Genomic DNA, 22,872 nt, shown 5'->3' on the forward strand with positions numbered 1-22,872 from the left:
CTCTATACATTGCTAATGTGGTAAATGACTATTCTAGCTGCAAATGTCTGGTTTTTGGTGCAATATCTCCATAGGTGTATAGAGGCCCATTTCCAGCAACTCTCACTCCAGTGTTCTAATGGTACAATGTGTTTGCTCATTGCCTCAGAAGGCTAATGGATGATTAGAAAACCCTTGTACAATCATGTTGGCACAGCTGAAAACAGTTTAGCTCTTTAGAGAAGCTATAAAACTGACCTTCCTTTGAGCAGATTCTGGAGCATCACATTTGTGGGGTCGATTAAATGCTCAAAATGGCCAGAAAAATGTCTTGACTATATTTTCTATTCATTTTACAACTTATGGTGGTAAATAAAAGTGTGACTTTTCATGGAAAACACAAAATTGTCTGGGTGACCCCAAACTTTTGAACAGTAGTGTATAAAAAACATATGATTTGCTAAACAAGAAGTCTCATCTCATTATCTCTAGCCGCTTTATCCTGTTCTACAGGGTCGCAGGCAAGCTGGAGCCTATCCCAGCTGACTACGGGCAAAAGGCGGGGTACACCCTGGACAAGTCGCCAGGTCATCACAGGGCTGACACATAGACACAGACAACCATTCACACTCACATTCACACCTACGCTCAATTTAGAGTCACCAGTTAACCTAACCTGCATGTCTTTGGACTGTGGGGGAAACCGGAGCACCCGGAGGAAACCCACACGGGCACGGGGAGAACATGCAAACTCCGCACAGAAAGGCCCTTGCCGGCCATGGGGCTCGAACCCAGGACCTTCTTGCTGTGAGGCGACAGCGCTAACCACTACACCACCGTGCCGCCCAAACAAGAAGTCATCTATTTTAAATTTGAACAAAAAAGGGTTTACCCCCCTTCTCACATACATTTTGTCCAGTTATAAAGAATTTTGGATCACAGCATCTTGATAAGCCCAAGTAACATCTCCCTCAGATTTTTGATATGCAGGACGTCACCAAACAGGAAGTGGGAGCATGCCTCAGCATCACGTTTGTGCATTAATACCACATTGTCACATTGGTTTTACAGCATAACCCAAATTTTAATAAACAAACTTTCAGTTCACTTACAGTTTGTGAGGGTTACTGAGAACAGGAAGTGCATCTGGTCTTCCTCGGACGCTGAAGGGGGTGGGCTAAAAATATGCTTTGCCCCATAATCCCTGCTTGCAGCTCTGTTTAATGTTATACAGTAAACACTGGGGGAGGGGGGGATGACACCAAGGTAACAGTTACCTTTTTACATTAGTGCGAGATGATGATATTACTTGAGCATAATACTTCTGATTTTAATCTGCAGATGGATATAAAAGCTTTTGAAATATATTGGTTTAATGTTTTACATTGCACAAACCTGCCATCAGATTTTTCCCTCACTTTTATTAAAGGTACAGTGTCTTGCAAAAGTATTCATCCCCCTTGGTGTTTGTCCTGTTTTGTTGCATTACAACTTGGAATGAAAATGGATTTTGGGGGGTTAGCACCATTTGATTTACATAACATGCTTACCACTTTAACCCTTTGATGCACAACATATGCACACCCCTTCTAATGCACAACATAGGTCAAAAATGACCTGCATTCATTTTCCAGGTTATTTCATGCTGACTGAGTTTTTCTTTGCTCTATCTTTTGAAATCAATTTATTTTATGATTGAATATTCCAAGTATTCTTTAAATATCTTGTTTTTAATTACCACAAATCATTAATTTAATTTTTTCTTTCCTACTTTATGAACAAAAATACTTTTTATATTACTACACATGGGTCATCCAAGTGTGATTTAAAATTAAATGTCTTAATACTATAATAATAATTTGTTTCAAGTAATTACTTTAGCAGTGAATGGGGCCAGTTATTTATTTATTAACTATGTAGTTAGCTAAGCCAACTACAATAAAATTAGCTAACTAAAGTAGAATATGTCAACAGCTCGGTAGCTAATAGTAATTACTTGTAACTTTCTGACAAGTAATCTACTCACTCTCAAGGTAACCTAAACATCATCAATTTTTTCTAAGGTAATGTTAGAACAATTGAAAAACATTACTTGCATGTATTAGATGGGCAAAGGGTGCTGTGTGTGCTGAGCTGTGAAATGTCTGACACAAGCACAATTCACAGTTCCCACCAAACGCTGGAGTAAATGCATGCGGGTCGTTTCTGACCCATGTGTGTAAACTTGATGTAGAATTACAAAAGCTGTGCTTGTTCATAACTTAAGAAAGGAAAAATAAAAATGATTTGTGCTAAACAAAAACAAGATATTTACTGCATATTTGGAAAAGTAAATGACAAAATGAATTTATTTCAAAACACTCAGCCATACATGAAATAACCTGGAAAATGAACGCAGGTCGTTTTTGACCCATGTTGTGCATTAGAAGGGTAGTGATACAAAAAGGGTTTTTATTCAAAAAGTAAGAAAGGAAAAATAAAATAAGGATGTATGATGATCAAAAACAAGTTAATTGAGGAATATCTTGAATACTGAATGATGGAATTAATTTATTGCAAAGATATAGAAGATAAAAACTCAGCCGGGTCACTTTTGACCCATGTTTTGCATCAAAGGGTTAAAGGTGCAATTTGTTTTTTTTATTGTGACACAATAAGATGAGGCGGCACGGTGGTGTAGTGGTTAGCGCTGTCGCCTCACAGCAAGAAGGTCCGGGTTCGAGCCCTGTGGCCGGCGAGGGCCTTTCTGTGCGGCGTTTGCATGTTCTCCCCGTGTCCGCGTGGGTTTCCTCCGGGTGCTCCGGTTTCCCCCACAGTCCAAAGACATGCAGGTTAGGTTAACTGGTGACTCTAAATTGACCGTAGGTGTGAGTGTGAATGGTTGTCTGTGTCTATGTGTCAGCCCTGTGATGACCTGGCGACTTGTCCAGGGTGTACCCTGCCTTTCGCCCGTAGTCAGCTGGGATAGGCTCCAGCTTGCCTGCGACCCTGTAGAACAGGATAAAGCGGCTAGAGATAATGAGATGAGACAATAAGATGAAACAAAAATCTGGAGTGTGCATAAGTATTCACCCCCTTTCATATGAAGCCCCTAAATAAGAGCTGGCCCAACCAATTCACTTCATAAGTCACATAATTAGTTAATTAAGATCCACCTGTGTGGAATCAAAGTGTCACATGATCTGTCACATGATGTCTGTATAAATCAACCTGTTCTGGAAGGACCCTGACTCTGCAACGCTACTAAGCAAGCAACATGAAAACCAAGGAGCCTCGAAACAGGTCAGAGACAAAGTTGTGGAGAAGTATAGATCAGGGTTGGGTTTTTAAAAAATATCCCAAACTTTGAATATCCCACAGAGCACCATTAAATCCATTATAGCAAAATGGAAAGAATATATCACCACTACAAACCTGATAAGAGAAGGTCGTCCACCAAAACTCACAGACCGGGCAAGGAGGGCATTAATCAGAGATACAACAAAGACACCAAAGATAACACTGAAGAAGCTGTAAAGATCCACAGTGGAGATGGGAGTATCTGTCCATAGGACCACTTTAAGCCATACACTCCACAGAGCGGGGCTTTATGGAAGAGTGGCCAGAAAAAAAGCCATTGCTTAAAGAAGAAAAATAAAACACATTTGGATTTTGCCCAACAGCATGTGGCAGACTCCCCAAACACATGGAAGATGATTATCTGGTCAGATGAGACAAAAATTAAACTTTTTCCCATGATGGGAAATGCCATGTGTGGTGCAAACCCAACACCCTGAGAACACCATTCTTATAGTGAAGCATGGTGGTGGCAGCATTATGCTGTGCGGATATTTTTTCATCTGCAGGGACAGGAAAGCTGGTCTGGACTGAAGGAAAAATAGATGGCTGTAAACACAGGGCAATTCTGGAGGAAAACCTGTTTGAGTCAGCCAGAGGTTTGAGACTGGGACAAAGGTTCAGATTCCACCAGGACAATGACCTTAAACATACTGCTAAATCTACACTGGAGTGGTTTAAAGGGAAATATTTAAATGTCTGGGCATTGCCTAGTACTCCTGCAATGACCTGATGACTTGTCCAGGGTGTACCCCGCCTCTCGCCCATGGTCAGCTGGGTTAGGCTCCAGCTTGCCTGCTACCCTGTACAGGATAAGTGGCTACAGATAATGGATGGATGGAATTGCCTTGTCAAAGCCCAGACCTCAATGCAATTGTGAATCTGTGGCATAACTTGAAGATTGCTGTACACCAACCCAACCCATCTAACTTGAAGGAGTTGGAGCAGTTTTGCTTTGAGGAATGGGCAAAAATCCCAGTGGCTAGATGTGCTAAGCTAATAGAGACATACCCCAAAAGACTTCCAGCTGTAATTGCAGCAATAGGTGGCTCTACAAAGTATTGACTTTTTTGGGGGGGTGAATACCTATGCACACTCCAGATTTGGTTTTTTTTTTTTTCATCTTAATTATTGTTTGTATCACAATTAAAAAACAATTTGCACCTTTAAAGTGGTAGGCATGTTGTGTAAATCAAATGGTGCCGACACTCCAAAAATCTATTTCAATTCCAGCTTGTAATGCAAAAAAACAGGACAAACACCAAGGGGGATGAATACTTTTGCAAGAGACTGTAAAAGAGTGAAATATCGGGGAAAAATGTCACTCAGATCCATGATGTATTTCATCTGAAAATCAGGGGGTTTCAACACAAGAAGATAAACTTCATATTTTCAAGCCAATGTGTGATTTTTCTTTTTTATTATATAGACAAAAAGTACCCCAATTTATCAAAACAATTAATCGACTTCCTCACTTTTGAGGATATCGAGAAATATGTCACGGTTGCCATTCTCGATGTCCCAGATGTAATTCATATGAAAAATACGAGTGGCGTATTTCCCAGTAAAACACTCATGTCTCCACACACATATACATATATACACATGTACTGTATATATACACACACACACACACACACACACACACACACACATATATGCACATACACACATGTACACATATATACATGTACTGTATATATATACATACATATATGCACATGCATATATACACATATTTTATATATATTTTATATACAATATCTCATCTCATTATCTCTAGCTGCTTTATCCTGTTCTACAGGGTCGCAGGCAAGCTGGAGCCTATCCCAGCTGACTACGGGCGAAAGGCGGGGTACAGCCTGGACAAGTCGCCAGGTCATCACAGGGCTGACACATAGACACAGACAACCATTCACACTCACATTCACACCTACGGTCAATTTAGAGTCACCAGTTAACCTAACCTGCATGTCTTTGGACTGTGGGGGAAACCGGAGCACCCGGAGGAAACCCACGCGGACACGGGGAGAACATGCAAACTCCACACAGAAAGGCCCTCGCCAGCCACAGGGCTCGAACCCGGACCTTCTTGCTGTGAGGCGACAGTGCTGACTGCTACACCACCATGCCGCCCACACACAATATATATATATTATATACACACACATACACACGCACACAACCCCTCTGAAAAAAATTAAGAGACCACTGCAAAATTATCAGTTTCTCTGGTTTTACTATTTAGAGGTATGTGTTTGAGGAATATGAACATTTTTGTTTTATTCCATAAACTACTGACATTTCCCCCAAATTCTACATAAAATATGGTCACTGAGAGCATTTAATTGCAGAAAATGACAACTGGTCAAAATAACAAAGATGAAGTCTTTTCACACCTTGAAAAATGCTTAGAAATCAAGATCGTATTAAATTTTAAACACAATATTAATGTTTGAACTTAGGATGAGTTCAGAAATCAATATTTGGTGGAATAACCGTGACATTTAATCACAGCTTTCATGCATCTTGGCATGCTCTCCAATAGTCTTTCACGTTGCTCTTAGGTGACTTTATGCCACTCCTGGTGCAAAAATGATATCAGCTCAGCTTTGTTTGCTTGTGACCATCCATCTTCCTCTTGATCACATTCCAGAGGTTTTCAATGGGGTTCAGGTCTGGAGATTGGTCCGGCCATGACAGGGTCTTGATCTTCTGGTCCTCCATCCACACTTTGATTGACCTGGCTCTGTAGCATGGAGCATTGTCCTGCTGGAAAACCCAATCCTCAGACTTTGGGAACATTGTCAGAGCAGAAGGAAGCAAGTTTTCTTCCAGGATAACCTTGTACATGGCTTGATTCATGTGTCCTTCACAAACAAAACTCTGCCCCCTTCCAGCCTTGTTGAAGCACCCCAGATCATCACGGATCCTCCACCAAATTTCACAATGGGTGTGAGACACTGTGGCTTGTAGGCCTTTCCAGGTCTCCATCTAACCATTAGACGACCAGGTGATGGGAAAAGCTGAAAATTAGACTCATCAGAGAAGATGACCTTACTCCAGTCCTCCATGGTCCAAACCTCATGGTCTTTAGCAAACCTCAGCCTGGCTATTCTTTGCTTTTCATTGATGAAGGGCTTTTTGTCTCACTTTGCATGACTTCAACCCCGCCTGGGAGAGCCTGTTGCAAACAGTCCTTGCTGTGCACTTAACCCCAGCTGCCATTTGCCATTCTTTTTGTAGGTCACTTGATATCATCCTAGAGTTGTTGGGTGACATTCGAAGGAGCTGATGATCATTGCAGTCAGTTGAGAGTTGTTTTTGCCCTCTGCCAGTCTGTAACTTTGTTTTCCCCGATGTCTGCTCTTTGACCTTGTTCTTTTGAACTGCCATCTTTGACATTTTGAGGATGGAAGCAACCTGACATGCCCTGTATTCTCACTCAGATCTTTTCTTTTTAACTTTTTTGGCATGATGAATAGATATTTTTGTATTCCAATTAAATTTAAGGTAGCTACTACTAGCACTGTTTTTGCCATCCAAACTGGTCCTATTGCAAGAGGATAGTGATGACCACAGCAGTGGTTTTTATACTTTTCCTCGTTAAATAAGATTTGGTTAGGTGATCACCTAATCAGTACCTCATTAAGTAAAATGAGGTGTGCTTGTGTTGGAATTCCAGCACAGACACTGGAATGAAATGGCTGCTATACATAGAGATTAGTGATTTAAGAAAAAAAATTCAAGTGGTCTTTTAAATTTTTCCAGAACTGTATCATCATACAGATCCTACATCATATTATAATGTCTACATAATGTGATTCTAATGTAAAATAAAGGTAAACATGCAGTGATCAAGGGTGAAAGAACACAAATTTATTTTCAAATTCTATAATTTATCCTAGTTTACAAAAATTAATTAGTCTAACCAATTCTGTGTACATTTAAATGGCGAATATTATCTGCTTACAATTTAGTATATTCAGAACACTGCAACTGAGACCTTATTTCTAATATCTTCACAGTAATATTTCAGTTAACATATTTTCTTTATGTAAGTAATGACATTTGTGATTACCAAATTTTTAATATATAAAACTATGAAAAATATTTTGCTTTTTCAAAATGTCTGATTTAAAAATTTCCTAAAATGAAATTAAAATATAAGCTAATCACTCATTAATTATATAAATAAAAATAAAAAATAAAAATCACAGAAATCCCAAAATGTCAAAAGGCACAACTCCTCTAATCACTTAACATAACTGTCAGGTTTCGTGAAAAAAAAAATTCTTTATAGTTTTTGAGTTATGCCCCCAGAAACTAAAATGTTTACAGACAGACAGATGGATAGAGCGAGAGCTCTATCCCTCCGCATTATATGCCAGGGGGATAATAACATGTCAGGCAGTTCAAACGCAGCTCTGCATTTGAACGCATCATTGAAGTTTGCCCTCTCCTTTCTTCAAAGACTAGAAGGACGTTTAGTCACCTCCATACCGCAGATAAGGAGGCAACTATCTCACTCATGGACTTCACTAAATAAATAAATATTATGCATATGCAACTGGTCTGGCTGGGAGCAGTGTGTGTGTGTGGGAGGGGGCAGCAAATTCATGGGGTGGCCGTGTCCCCCTGGCCCCCTCTTGGTGGCGCCATTGAGTTTGTTCCACCAGTCAGGGGTAAAACAGTGATGGCAATAAATACTCTTTTGCCAGCAGAAAGCAGTCCATATGGAGATCGAGTCTGATGCCAGTTCACAGATGAGTGACTGTTCCCTTGCCTTCAGTGTTCCCATTCTCACCACTCTGAAATCCTCCATTGCTCAAAGCATACTCCTGCTTGTCTTTACAAGGAGCAGTGTCAGCAGCTCCATCAGCCCTCTCGCTATCCTCCTCAGGCAAGTTTCCCCTGTAGTATTTCTTGTACAGCCGGTAACCTAAAACAGGAGACTTGCATCACAAAGTTGTCAACTTGAACATGAAATGTACCTATTTTCACTACCTATTTTATATTTGTCATAATTTCAAATATAGTTTGTCAGTTATTATAGTGAATTGAATAAATGGCAGAAGTGCTCATAAGAATTACTTAATGTGTGGTAATGTTCTGATTATTGTCTAACACAGAGTACTGCTGGATTTTAGTTAAGAAAAAAAATCTGAAAACATTCCTTGTCTAAGTTTATTTATATTTAAATAACTCAGGGGTTATTTAGTGTAGCCAATCCACATGTTTCTGGGAGAAGAGCGGAAGCTCGAGAACCCAGAAGAAACAGTCATGAACACAGGGAGAACATGAGAAACTCCACACAGCCAGTAACCCGATCTCAGGATCAAAATGAACCCCTCCACCACTGTTCCACCTGTCTGTTTATCAGTACAAAATATTTTTATTGTTTTATTTTGTACTCAAGAAATCAGTAAGAGATATGCTATTTAAGCTAATCGAAATGTCAACATTGAGACAAATGATAAAGTGGCCAAGTGATCACATTTGTATTTTTATCCCATCTACAGTGCCTTGCAAAAGTATTAATACCCCTTGAACTTTGTCACATTTTTCCACCTTACAACCACTAACTTAAAAGTTTTTTATTGAGATTTTATGTGATAGACCAACACAGAGTAGCACATAATTGTGAAGTGAAACGAAAATGATAAATGGTCTTCAAAATTTTAAACAAATAAAAATCTGAAAAATGTGATGTGCATTAGTATTCAGCCCCCCTGCGTCAATACTTTGTAGAGCCACCTTTTGCTGCAATTACAGCTGCAAGTCTTTTGTGGTATGTCTCTACCAGCTTTGCACATCTAGACACTGAAACTTTTGCCCATTCTTCTTTGCAAAATAGCTCAAGCTCAGCCAGATTGGATGGAGAGCGTCTGTGAACAGCAATTTTCAAGTCTTGCCATAGATGCTCAGTGGGATTTAGGTCTGGACTTTGACTGGGCCATTCTTTATATATATATATATATATATATTTTTTATTTTTATTTATTTTTTTTTTTTTGGGGGGGGGGGGGGGGGGGGGGGCTTTTTTCACCTTTATTTGGATAGGACAGTGTAGAGACAGGAAACAAGCAGGAGAGAGAGAGACGGGGAGGGACCGGGAAACGACCCCGGGCCAGAACCGAACCCGGGTCCCCGGACCATGGCACGGCGCCCCAACCACCTGAGCCACGACGCCCCCGACTGGGCCATTCTAACACATGAATATTCTTTGATCTAAACCATTCCATTGTAGCTCTGGCTGTATGTTTAGGGTCATTGTCTTGCTGGAAGGTGAATCTCCTTCCCAGTCTCAAGTCTTTTGCAGCCTCCAACAGGTTTTCTTCCAGGATTGCCCTGTATTTAGCTCCATCCATCTTCCCATCAACTCTGACCAGCTTCCCTGTCCCTGCTGAAGAAAAGCATCCCCATAGCATGATGCTGCCACCACCATGTTTCACAGTGGGGATGGTGTGTGCAGGGTGATGAGCAGTGTTAGTTTTCTGCCACATATAGCCCTTTGCATTTAGGCCAAAAAGTTCAACTTTGATCTTATCTGACCAAAGCACCTTCTTCCACATGTTTGCTGTGTCCCCTACATGGCTTCTTATGCCTGTCTTTCAACAATGGCTTTCTTCTTGCCACTCTTCCAAAATGGCCAGATTTGTGGAGTGTACGACTTATAGTTGTCCTGTGCACAGATTCTCCCACCTGAGCTGTGGATTTCTGCAGCTCCTCCAGAGTGATCATGGGCCTCTTGGCTGCTTCTCTGACCAGTGCTCTCCTTGCTCGCTCTGTCAGTTTAGGTGGACGGCCATGTCTTGGTAGGTTTGCAGTTGTGCCATACTTTTTTCCATTTTTGAATGATGGATTGAACAGTGCTTCTTGAGATGTTCAGAGCTTGGGATATTTTTTTTATAACCTAACCCTGCTTTAAACTTCTCCAGAACTTTATCCCTGACCTGTCTGGTGAGTTCTTTGGTCTTCATGATGCTGTTTGTTCTTCAGTGTTCTCTAACAAACCACTGAGGCCTTCACAGAACAAGTGTATTTATGCTGAGAGTAAATTACACACAGTAGGACTCTATTAACTAATTAGATGACTTCTGAAGGCAATTGATTGCACTGGATTGTATTTAGAGGTATCAGAGTACAGGGGGCTGAATACTAATGCACACCACATTTTTCAGATTTTTATTTGTTTAAAATTTTGAAGACTATTTATCATTTTCGTTTCACTTCACAATTATGTGCTACTCTGTGTTGGTCTATCACATAAAATCTCAATAAAAAACTTTTAAGTTCGTGGTTGTAAGGTGGAAAAATGTGAAAAAGTTCAAGGGGTATGAATACTTTTGCAAGGCACTGTATGTGATCACATTTCTATTTTATCCTATAGCTTAGTTGTGATAACTTACCTCCAATTGCTAGCATGGCCACAAAAAGCTGGAAGATGCTGTAGATTAAAGGGAACGAGAACATGACCTCCAGCTCCTCAGGAGCGAAGGACAACTGAACAATCGTGCTGCACAGCTGTGAGTTCTGGAAGCCAGTCTCCATTGCAATAGTGCGACATCTGAAACCAACACATGAATATTTATGAAACTGAACCATTTTTGAGCCATCTGAAATTTGTCATATATTTCTTTTGCTAAAAAAAAATCAAAATAAAACACTGCCGAAAACATCCATTAAACTGCACATTCATGATATAAGCATTTAATCCTTGCTGTAATACTTTACAGTGGCTCAAAAATAATCACTAAATAAGAACCAAAGAAATACAAGGATACGCTGTAATACCTGTACCAGGGCTGCCCCACAAATCGAGCCAGCAGAAAGCCCAGGCCAAAGCCGACTAGTGGGTAGAATGCTCCAATTATCCACAGAGCAGGAGAAATTGTCCATGAGGACTGGTACAGCACACCACCCACCACAGCAAGGACGATAATCAGAAAGATGCCCACAGTAGAGCCAACCTACAGAAGAAAATATATAGAGTGTATCAATAAACAAAAAAACATACATATACCATTTTTCAGTTAATGAATCTGTGCAATGTAATTCTGAGAGCAATGAAAAGCAATCACTGCTAATCAGGACTTACCTTCAGGATCTTTTTTGCCACCATGGGCCAGCGGTGTTTGACATAGATTCCTAAAGTGACAGGCACGAGCAGGCTCACCAGTGTAATGCCTTAACATGAAACAACATCTAGTGTGAGATGACTGCTACTCAGGTTTACCAATTAGATAGATAGATAGATAGATAGATAGATAGATAGATAGATAGATAGATAGATAGATAGATAGATAGATAGATAGATAGATGGATGGATGGATGGATGGATGGATAGATAGATAGATAGATAGATAGACTTGTAACATCTGAAATCATTTAAATCCTGAAGCAAAGTCTGAACACCAACCGTGTCTTTGATGATTGACAACATTAAAGATACAAGGATTTTTTAATTTTTTTGGTTCAATTTTGTCCTTCAAGTTTCAGTTCAACCTAGTTGGAGAAAAAAGATTCTTAACAAGTGACTTTTTAAATTTGTTGAATATATAGAGGATAGGGCGGCACGGTGGTGTAGTGGTTAGCGCTGTCGCCTCACAGCAAGAAGGTCCGGGTTCGAGCCCCGTGGCCGGCGAGGGCCTTTCTGTGTGGAGTTTGCATGTTCTCCCCGTGTCCGCGTGGGTTTCCTCCGGGTGCTCCGGTTTCCCCCACAGTCCAAAGACATGCAGGTTAGGTTAACTGGTGACTCTAAATTGACCGTAGGTGTGAATGTGAGTGTGAATGGTTGTCTGTGTCTATGTGTCAGCCCTGTGATGACCTGGCGACTTATCCAGGGTGTACCCCGCCTTTCGCCCGTAGTCAGCTGGAATAGGCTCCAGCTTGCCTGCGACCCTGTAGAACAGGATAAAGCAGCTAGAGATAATGAGATGGGATGAGATATAGAGGCTATTACACAGTTGTGGGGAGATATGAAGTTTATCTTCAAGTAGTGAATACATTCACAAGTGAGCGAAGCAAATGAGTGAAAATATTTTCAACACGAGAAGATAAATTTCATATCTTTGCGCCATCGTGTAATGTTCTTTATATTATGTGGACACATCCACAAAAAAAAACACAAGTTCATCAAAAGAATTTTAATTCTGAACCGGTTCGCCATTTTGACAATGCATGTCTAGCCAGCAGGAAAACACTGGGAGTGACATCATCAGAGTGAAATATTGGGAATTATTATACATACAGGACACTTTTTCGATGGAACAAAAGCATGTATTCTATTCCCTTCGGGTGGGTTTCATTCATTTGGTTTGATAGTATGCAGAATTAATAATTCTTAATTTTCTTGAGGGAACCCTCCCAAAGGGGTCAATAAAGTTTTATCTAATCTAATCTAATCTAATCTAATCTAATCTAATCTAATCTAATCTATTGTTAGCATATCGCTTATCCTACATGTATTACGTCACTCTACCTGATGGAGAATGAGCACTGAATATGGTTTACGAAATTGCATGGTTGTCAAGACAACATGACATCACATTTTGGAACTGATGTGAATATCAAGTGAGAAAATTTTCTGCTGTGCATGTGCAGAAGCATTTCTTTGTTTGCCAGGAAATAGAAAGACATGTTGAACACCCGAAAAGCTCCCAAAGCTTCATTAGATATTCTTCACACATATTTCCAAGAGAAAAACATACCAACGGACATCAAAAAACTGGAAAAGAGAGTGTGAGGAAAATTCTAAAGGGTTCACAAACTTTCAAGCACCACTGTATGTCATGGTTTTGGTTGTCCATGTCCCAGATGTAGCGCGTATGAAAAATACGAGTGGTGCATTTCCCAGTAAAACGCTCATGTCCATATAATATGAAATAATAGTGTCCCCACAATTTTCAAATATTTCTCTAAATAAGAATGTTAATCTAGGATCTTTTTTCTTTTGTATTTAACTACATACTGATCTGACTGATCCGCCCCTACATGCCAGCCAGATCCCTACACTCTGCTACTACTGGTTGCCTGGCCCATCCTCCTCTCTGCTGCTGCCCAGCCCGCTCAAGCCTGCTGTCTGTCCTGGCTCCCTGTTGGTGGAATGACCTTCCCATTGAGATCAAAACTGCCGACTCCCTGACCACCTTCAAGCGCAGACTGAAGACCCACCTCTTCAGCCTGCACCTCTCCCCTGCTTCCCTGCCCACTCTGTAACCAGGGGCGCAGATAGGATTTTTGAACTGGGGGGGACTGAGCTGTCAGCAAATTATTCCATTTTGTGTATGCATGTATGTGTGCGTGTGTGTGTGTATATATATATATATATATATATATATATATATATATATATATATATATATATATATATATATATATATATACTACTGTTCAAAAGTTTGGGGTCACTTTGAAATGTCCTTATTTTTGAAAGAAAAGCACTGTTCTTTTCAATGAAGATCACTTTAAACTAATCAGAAATCCACTCTATACATTGCTAATGTGGTAAATGACTATTCTAGCTGCAAATGTCTGGTTTTTGGTGCAATATCTCCATAGGTGTATAGAGGCCCATTTCCAGCAACTCTCACTCCAGTGTTCTAATGGTACAATGTGTTTGCTCATTGCCTCAGAAGGCTAATGGAGGATTAGAAAACCCTTGTACAATCATGTTAGCACAGCTGAAAACAGTTGAGCTCTTTAGAGAAGCTATAAAACTGACCTTCCTTTGAGCAGATTGAGTTTCTGGAGCATCACATTTGTGGGGTCGATTAAATGCTCAAAATGGCCAGAAAAATGTCTCGACTATATTTTCTATTCATTTGACAACTTGTGGTGGTAAATAAAAGTGTGACTTTTCATGGAAAACACAAAATTGTCTGGGTGACCCCAAACTTTTGAACGGTAGTGTGTATACATGTTATTTCACCTCCCTCACTGCCATCACCAGGAACTACCTGCAGGCCAGGACAATGATAACATTTTAACATAGCCTATGGAAATCCAAAGTTTACACATTATCATCACGCACAGAAATTGCAAAACTGCAAAACTAGTTTTAAAACCGCTAAGTTCCAACTGTTAAACATAGCGAGAGGCTGGGCTACGTGTGTGTGTGTAAAGTGTAAACCAGTGCATCCTGACTTTCTAACTATGCCTGTGTGTTGCGTGAGCGGCAGTCAGTCAACAACTCTTCGCAAAGTTTCCTTATGAAACAATATGCTCGCTGAAATTATGGCAGGGAACGCCAGATTAAGGCAAGGCAAGGCAAGGCAAGTTTATTTATATAGCACATTTCATACACAATGGCAGTTCAATGTGCTTTACAGAAGTAAAAACAAAAACAGTATACAATGGAGAAATAAAATTACATAAAATAATTTTATTTTTATTCTAAAACAATTAATTAAAAGAATTAAAAGAAAATAATAAGAATTAAACAATAGTAGAAATAAAATAATAAAATAAAGTAGAAATAGGAGGAGGAGAAAAAAAGGAAACGAGCAGACTAGAATAAAGAATAAAATAGAATAGAGTTAAAATTAAAGTAAATTTAAAACATGCAGAGAAAGTAAAAATTATATATATATATATATATATATATATATATATATATATATATATATATATATATAAAGACAATATTAATTATTTAACAGAAAGCATCTGAAAACAGCTTGGTCTTTAGTCTAGATTTGAAGCTGCCAACAGCAGGAGCATTTTTTAATGTCCTCTGGCAGTTGGTTCCATAGCTGTACTGCATAGTAGCTAAAAGCTGCTTCACCATACTTTGTTTTAACAACTGGTTTTAATAGTAGATTTTTCTGTTTTGATCTGGTAGATCTGATTGAGTTAGGCCGCTGCAACATATCAGAGAGGTAATTGGGCCCTGTACCATTTAGAGATTTGTACACCAGCAGCAATACTTTAAAGTCAATTCTGTAGCTTACTGGAAGCCAGTGAAGGGACCTTAGAATTGGAGTAATGTGCTCTGTTCTTTTAGTTCGTGTGAGAACCCTCGCCGCTGCATTTTGAACCAGCTGAAGTCGTTTGATGGTCTTTTTTGGCAGGCCTGTGAAAAGGCCATTGCAGTAATCAACCCTACTAGAGATGAAGGCATGTATTAGTTTTTCCAGATCATTTTTTGACATAAGTCCTCTTAGTTTGGAAATGTTTTTTAGGTGATAAAATGCCGTTTTAGTGATTGCTTTCATGTGACTATCAAAGTTTAGCTCGCTGTCAATGAAAACACCAAGATTTTTAACCATTTCTTTAGTTTTCATCCCTTTTGTGTCAAGAATAGTGGTAATCTTGAGTCTTTCATCTTTTTTTCCAAATAGAATTACTTCTGTTTTATCTGTGTTCAGCTGAAGAAAATTTTGTGACATCCAGCTATTGATTTGATCAGATTAATTTGATTTGATTAGATTAAACATTAAAACTGCCTTCTGAGCACTGTATCTACAGGCTACCACCGAAAGAAGGAGGCTACCAGAAAGGCATCCCTACTCCGTACGATTTTACTTTCACTACGACATTACTTTGAACAGACTTTCAAAAAATTGCAAGGTGATATGATAAAGTAAGGCACAGTTTACTTACAGTCATTTTTTTTTTTGAAAAAATGATGCAATCGTTTTCTGCCTTTTGGCACCCTTCATCATGCCGTGTTGGGGTCCTGAACTAGGAGGCGCTGTCCCCGATATGCCTGTCAAACTTGTTGTGGGTAACCATAGCAACCAAGCTCGAGCTCGCAACCTGTGCAGTCTGAATCCCCCCCATCCCCCCCTCTATCTGCGCCCGTGTCTGTAACCATCTATCAGTCTAGACCACGGGCGCAGATAGAGGGGGGGACGGGGGGGATTCGTCCCACCCAGATTTAAATTCACCTCGTTCGGTCCCCCCCACTTATAGGGAGGAAAAAACGTCTATGCTGTCTTTCTTTGCATAAGGCAAACCTCACGGAAAAATCAAAAGACTAATTACCGTTCGGTTTATTGAGGTGCACAGCAGTACAGACGTAGTTGCAACTGCACAGACTGCACAGGTTGCGAGCTCGAGCTTGGTTGCTATGGTTACCCACAACAAGTTTGACAGGCATATCGGGGACAGCGCCTCCTAGTTCAGGACCCCAACACGGCATGATGAAGGGTGCCAAAAGGCAGAAAACGATTGCATCATTTTTTCAAAAAAAAAAAGACTGTAAGTAAACTGTGCCTTACTTTATCATATCACCTTGCAATTTTTTGAAAGTCTGTTCAAAGTAATGTCGTAGTGAAAGTAAAATCGTACGGAGTAGGGATGCCTTTCTGGTAGCCTCCTTCTTTCGGTGGTAGCCTGTAGATACAGTGCTCAGAAGGCAGTTTTAATGTTTAATCTAATCAAATCAAATTAATCTGATCAAATCAATAGCTGGATGTCACAAAATTTTCTTCAGCTGAACACAGATAAAACAGAAGTAATTCTATTTGGAAAAAAAGATGAAAGACTCAAGATTACCACTATTCTTGACACAAAAGGGATGAAAACTAAAGAAATGGTTAAAAATCTTGGTGTTTTCATTGACAGCGAGCTAAACTTTGATAGTCACATGAAAGCAATCACTAAAACGGCATTTTATCACCTAAAAAACATTTCCAAACTAAGAGGACTTATGTCAAAAAATGATCTGGAAAAACTAATACATGCCTTCATCTCTAGTAGGGTTGATTACTGCAATGGCCTTTTCACAGGCCTGCCAAAAAAGACCATCAAACGACTTCAGCTGGTTCAAAATGCAGCGGCGAGGGTTCTCACACGAACTAAAAGAACAGAGCACATTACTCCAATTCTAAGGTCCCTTCACTGGCTTCCAGTAAGCTACAGAATTGACTTTAAAGTATTGCTGCTGGTGTACAAATCTCTAAATGGTACAGGGCCCAATTACCTCTCCGATATGTTGCAGCGGCCTAACTCAATCAGATCTACCAGATCAAAACAGAAAAATCTACTATTAAAACCAGTTGTTAAAACAAAGTGTGGTGAAGCAGCTTTTAGCTACTATGCAGTACAGCTATGGAACCAACTGCCAGAGGACATTAAAAATGCTCCTGCTGTTGGCAGCTTCAAATCTAGGTTAAAGACCAAGCTGTTTTCAGATGCTTTCTGTTAAATAATTAATATTGTCTTTTTTTAAATATAATTTTTACTTTCTCTGCATGTTTTAAATTTACTTTAATTTTAACTCTATTCTATTTTATTCTTTATTCTAGTCTGCTCGTTTCCTTTTTTTCTCCTCCTCCTATTTCTACTTTATTTTATTATTTTATTTCTACTATTGTTTAATTCTTATTATTTTCTTTTAATTCTTTTAATTAATTGTTTTAGAATAAAAATAAAATTATTTTATGTAATTTTATTTCTCCATTGTATACTGTTTTTGTTTTTACTTCTGTAAAGCACATTGAACTGCCATTGTGTATGAAATGTGCTATATAAATAAACTTGCCTTGCCTTGCCTTGCCTTGCCTTAATCTGGCGTTCCCTGCCATAATTTCAGCGAGCATATTGTTTCATAAGGAAACTTTGCGAAGAGTTGTTGACTGACTGCCGCTCACGCAACACACAGGCATAGTTAGAAAGTCAGGATGCACTGGTTTACACTTTACACACACACACGTAGCCCAGCCTCTCGCTATGTTTAACAGTTGGAACGTAGCGGTTTTAAAACTAGTTTTGCAGTTTTGCAATTTCTGTGCGTGATGATAATGTGTAAACTTTGGATTTCCATAGGCTATGTTAAAATGTTATCATTGTCCTGGCCTGCAGGTAGTTCCTGGTGATGGCAGTGAGGGAGGTGAAATAACATGTATACACACTACCGTTCAAAAGTTTGGGGTCACCCAGACAATTTTGTGTTTTCCATGAAAAGTCACAGTTTTATTTACCACCATAAGTTGTAAAATGAATAGAAAATATAGTCGAGACATTTTTCTGGCCATTTTGAGCATTTAATCGACCCCACAAATGTGATGCTCCAGAAACTCAATCTGCTCAAAGGAAGGTCAGTTTTATAGCTTCTCTAAAGAGCTCAACTGTTTTCAGCTGTGCTAACATGATTGTACAAGGGTTTTCTAATCCTCCATTAGCCTTCTGAGGCAATGAGCAAACACATTGTACCATTAGAACACTGGAGTGAGAGTTGCTGGAAATGGGCCTCTATACACCTATGGAGATATTGCACCAAAAACCAGACATTTGCAGCTAGAATAGTCATTTACCACATTAGCAATGTATAGAGTGGATTTCTGATTAGTTTAAAGTGATCTTCATTGAAAAGAACAGTGATTTTCTTTCAAAAATAAGGACATTTCAAAGTGACCCCAAACTTTTGAACGGTAGTGTATATATATATATATATATATATATATATATATATATATATATATATATATATATACACACACACACACACATACATGTATACACAAAATGGAATCATTTGCTGACAGCTCAGTCCCCCCCGGTTCAAAAATCCTATCTGCGCCCCTGGTCTAGACCAACCCAGGCTGTGTACTGTCTAGCCTGGGGTTAGCCATTGAAGTTTTATTTTTCTCTATTTAGTTGTACTTTGTATGGTTGGTTTATTTCCTTGGCTGTTTAAGTATTAATACGGTAACAGAATATCACACTAAGTGTTATTCTGTCATTCAGTTGGCACTAGAACTTTCTTGTCTAGAAGTTCAGCACTTCTTGTACTTGACGTTTGCACTCATTGTACATCGCTCTGAATAATAGCGTCTGCTAAATGCCATGTCATGGAATAATGTAATACATACTTTTATTTTGTACACTGGAAGATCACAGAGAAGCCCTCAGAGATACAGTAGCTTACACATAAAAAAAACCCTGGTCTTACTGATGTTTAGAGTTAAATGAATACTGAAGATGATTAGTTTATATAAAACTGTAAAACTATGTCTCACCTATGCTGTCGTAAGGAATCTGGATGGTATCAGATGAGATCCAGACTGAGGTGTAAATGAGCAGACAAAGGGGCATCATTCCCATCGCCAGGATGGATGAACAAGTTGTCATACTGATACTGTGGGCAGGATGTCAAAATCATACACTATGTTTAGAACTAAAAGATTAGCTAAGCATATTGCATGCTACATGTTAGCTCAGATTATGAACAATACTAGAAGATAGCAATCTATTACAAATGTGTGACTGTTGGTGTGTGTGTGTGTAGATTCATTCTCTGACAAGGTCAAAGAAACATATAAATACAGAACCAAAAATACATGTGAGTATGTGGCTTTTAATATATACACTATATAGCCACAAGTTTGTGGACACCTGACATTACACCCATATGTGCTTGTTGAACATCCCTTTTCAGATTTATTCCCACTTTGCTGTTATAATAACCTCCACTCTTCTGGGAAGGCTTTCCATTATATTTTGGAGCATTAGTGAGGTCAAGGATTGATGTTGTGTGAGGAGGCCTGGGGCTCAGTCAGTGTTCCAGTTCATTCCTAAGGTGTTCAGTTAGGGTTGAGGTCAGGGCTCTGTGAAGGACTCTTGAGTTCTTCCACTCCAATTTTGGTAAACCATGTCTTCCTGGACCACACAGGGGCATTGTCATGCTAGAACATGTTTGGGTCTCTTAGTTCCAGTGAAGGGAATTTTTAACGCAGCAGCATACAAAGACATTCTGTACAACTGTGCTTCCAGTTTTGTTTCAACAGTTTGGGGAAGAGCCACATATAGGTGTGAGATCAGGTGTCCACAAAACTTTGTCCATGTAGTATATTATATTACAGTTGAATTCTGAGTTCTGGTTTGGCAGAAGGCATTGATTAGTTTCTCTCTCTCTGGCAGCAGTACAGGCTTTATGACAAACTACACATTTACATGAATGAGCTTGTTCTTATACTTTAGTATTTCTATAGTAACTGGTTACATGTTTTTAAAAATGGGTCAAATTGCTGATACGGTAAGGCATTCTGTGAGGAAATACTTATTTAGTTAAAGTGCTAGTGTTGGCACATTTTAACTGTAACCTTTCTGACATGACAGTGTTCAGGACAGAGGACGTTACGCTTTCTAATTTCTTTGTAACATAGCAAATTGCATTTATTTTATATGTCTTAATAATTTCAAGAAAGAGAAAAGAAGCTGTTGAGGGAATGACTTAGGGAATTATATATATATATATATATATATATATATATATATATATATATATATATATATATATATATATACACGTATATAATTTCAAGTGGTAACAGGAACTAACTTGTTTTGCGGCTGTTCAACAACATTAAATGTAAGTTTTAGCAGATACGAGGTAACAATTTGTTTGCGTTGGCAAATTTCTTGCATGTAGAAGGAATAAAATACTTTCGGGTATGCTGTTATTAGAAAACAATCAGCTTCACGTCAGACCATATCGCGCCACCCAGTTGTTGATTAAATTCCTATAACAGTTATATTTCTTATGTAGCTAAGTGGGAACAAGTTAGGCCAATTTATTATGTGCTCTCACCTGAGATCCATGTCTCCATCCAGCCAGTAGGTGATGACATTGGAGTTGGTGCCTCCAGGACAGCAGCCCATGATTAAGATGACCACAGCCTGTATGGGAAGCACCTGGAAGACTAGGGCGAAGATGAATGCAGTGAAGGGCATGATGCCAAATTGGCAGAGAAAGCCAATGAAGATACCCCATGGTCGGCGGATGTGTGCCCAGAGCTTGTGCACCTCCACTGTGCAGCCCATGGCAAACATGACCATGGCCAACATAACAGTGAGCACAACGCTTAGGACTGTGCTGAGGATAATGTTAAAATTACTCTCTGGCACAAGACATGATGTGCCAGAGCACACAGTAGCATTGACATTGCAGGTCTCTATAGGTGTTGACATGATGAATCCAGCACTCAAACTCATAGAATTTAATAAATAAGAAAATAAATATTCAAAACCCAGAAATAAACCTGCAAGCAATGCAAAAAAAAAATCAATAATTGTTGTTGTTAAAAGGTGTAGATTCCAAAATTGACAGGTTAAGAAGAAGAAGGAAGGGAGGATTTTGGAAAGGATCCTGCTGATCTTTGGGTCTTTTGCTCTTTCTTTCTTAACTGTTCCCTCCCTCCTGCTGCCTGACACGAGAATGGCACAAGGCACACAGAGACTCTTCATAGGCTTAGTGCCCTTTAAAACCTGTTCAGAACAAATAAAAATGGGCAAAGCCATGAAAAACGAACTTGTGCCAAATGTTTTTATGGGGTCATTGTCCAAATATACTTATAAAAGCAAGAAAAACTGTAATTGTTCACCTTTAGGGACAATAAATGTTCTTTTATAACGTTATGACATGTAATTTTATAGTGCCCTTCAAAGGCCCACACACCACCACTACCATCATCATCATCACCATCATCACCATCACAACTACTTAGTGGGGATCATGGCTGCTATGAGACACAAGATATGTGTCAGAGTGGAATGATGATAGTAAAACAATAGGGCATGTGTTGTAAAACTCACATAAGAGGTTATATTACAGATATGGGAACGAGAATTACTTAGCATGCCTTTCAGACTTCACACACACACACACCTACACACACACACACTGGGTATAAAGTTAAAGTTTAAAAACCTAAACTGAATACTGTAGCTGAAAATTAGCTGAACACAGAATATTCAAAGTTCAGCAGATGATTTTTGTCCACTGAGTACATTGATTGCAAGGAACCAAACCATGAAGCAAACATATAATTTTTGAAAAATAGTTATGTCTTAAATACAGCCAAAAAATAATACAACCAAAATCAATGCAGCATATTTATTCAAGCTATTTAGAATTTGAAAGCATTGTTGCCCAGTATTGGGTGGCACAGTGGTGCAGTGGTTAGCACTGTCGCCTCACAGCAAGAAGGACTTTGACTTGGTCATTCCAAAACATTAACTTTATTCTTCTTTAATCATTCTTTGGTAGAACAACTTGTGTGCTTAGGGTCGTTGTCCTGCTGCATGACCCACCTTCTCTTGAGATTCAGTTCATGGACAGATGTCCTGACATTTTCCTTTAGAATTCGCTGATATAATTCAGAATTCATTGTTCCATCAATGATGGCAAGCTGTCCTGGCCCAGATGCAGCAAAACAGGCCCAAACCATGATACTACCACCACCATGTTTCACAGATGGGATAAGGTTCTTATGCTGGAATGCAGTGTTTTCCTTTCTCCAAACATAACGCTTCTCATTTAAACCAAAAAGTTCTATTTTGGTCTCATCCGTCCACAAAACATTTTTCCAATAGCCTTCTGGCTTGTCCACGTGATCTTTAGCAAACTGCAGACAAGCAGCAATGTTGTTTTTAGAATGTTCTTTTCTCCTTGCAACCCTGCCATGCACACCATTGTTGTTCAGTGTTCGACTGATGGTGGACTCATGAACATTAACATTAGCCAATGTGAGAGGGGCCTTCAGTTGCTTAGATGTTACCCTGGGGTCCTTTGTGACCTCGCTGACTATTACACTCCTTGCTCTTGGA

General features: G+C 39.3%; 1 protein-coding gene across 1 annotated transcript; it reads right to left on the minus strand.

The window, feature by feature from the left end:
- Positions 1 to 8,075: 8,075 nt before the first annotated feature.
- On the minus strand, positions 8,076 to 21,234 carry slc10a2 (solute carrier family 10 member 2). Its single transcript, XM_060928667.1, has 6 exons — positions 20,855 to 21,234; positions 19,284 to 19,402; positions 11,417 to 11,505; positions 11,113 to 11,288; positions 10,728 to 10,885; positions 8,076 to 8,257 (listed from the first exon to the last, which is right to left on the minus strand). The coding sequence occupies exons 1-6, from the start codon at positions 21,232 to 21,234 to the stop codon at positions 8,076 to 8,078; spliced, it is 1,104 nt and encodes a 367-aa protein (XP_060784650.1).
- Positions 21,235 to 22,872: the final 1,638 nt, after the last annotated feature.

Source organism: Neoarius graeffei, chromosome 9 (assembly GCF_027579695.1).
Source record: "Neoarius graeffei isolate fNeoGra1 chromosome 9, fNeoGra1.pri, whole genome shotgun sequence".
Lineage (NCBI taxonomy): Eukaryota > Metazoa > Chordata > Actinopteri > Siluriformes > Ariidae > Neoarius > Neoarius graeffei.

Excerpts from the sequence above, each read along its gene's own strand:
- slc10a2 (XM_060928667.1), bottom strand. The coding sequence starts at position 21,234 with ATGTCAACACCTATAGAGACCTGCAATGTCAATGCTACTGTGTGCTCT. Across the intron at positions 19,403-20,854 it reads GATGGAGACATGGATCTCAG|TATCAGTATGACAACTTGTT; the intron begins GTGAGAGCACAT and ends TCCTGCCCACAG. Across the intron at positions 11,289-11,416 it reads TGGCAAAAAAGATCCTGAAG|GTTGGCTCTACTGTGGGCAT; the intron begins GTAAGTCCTGAT and ends TTTCTTCTGTAG.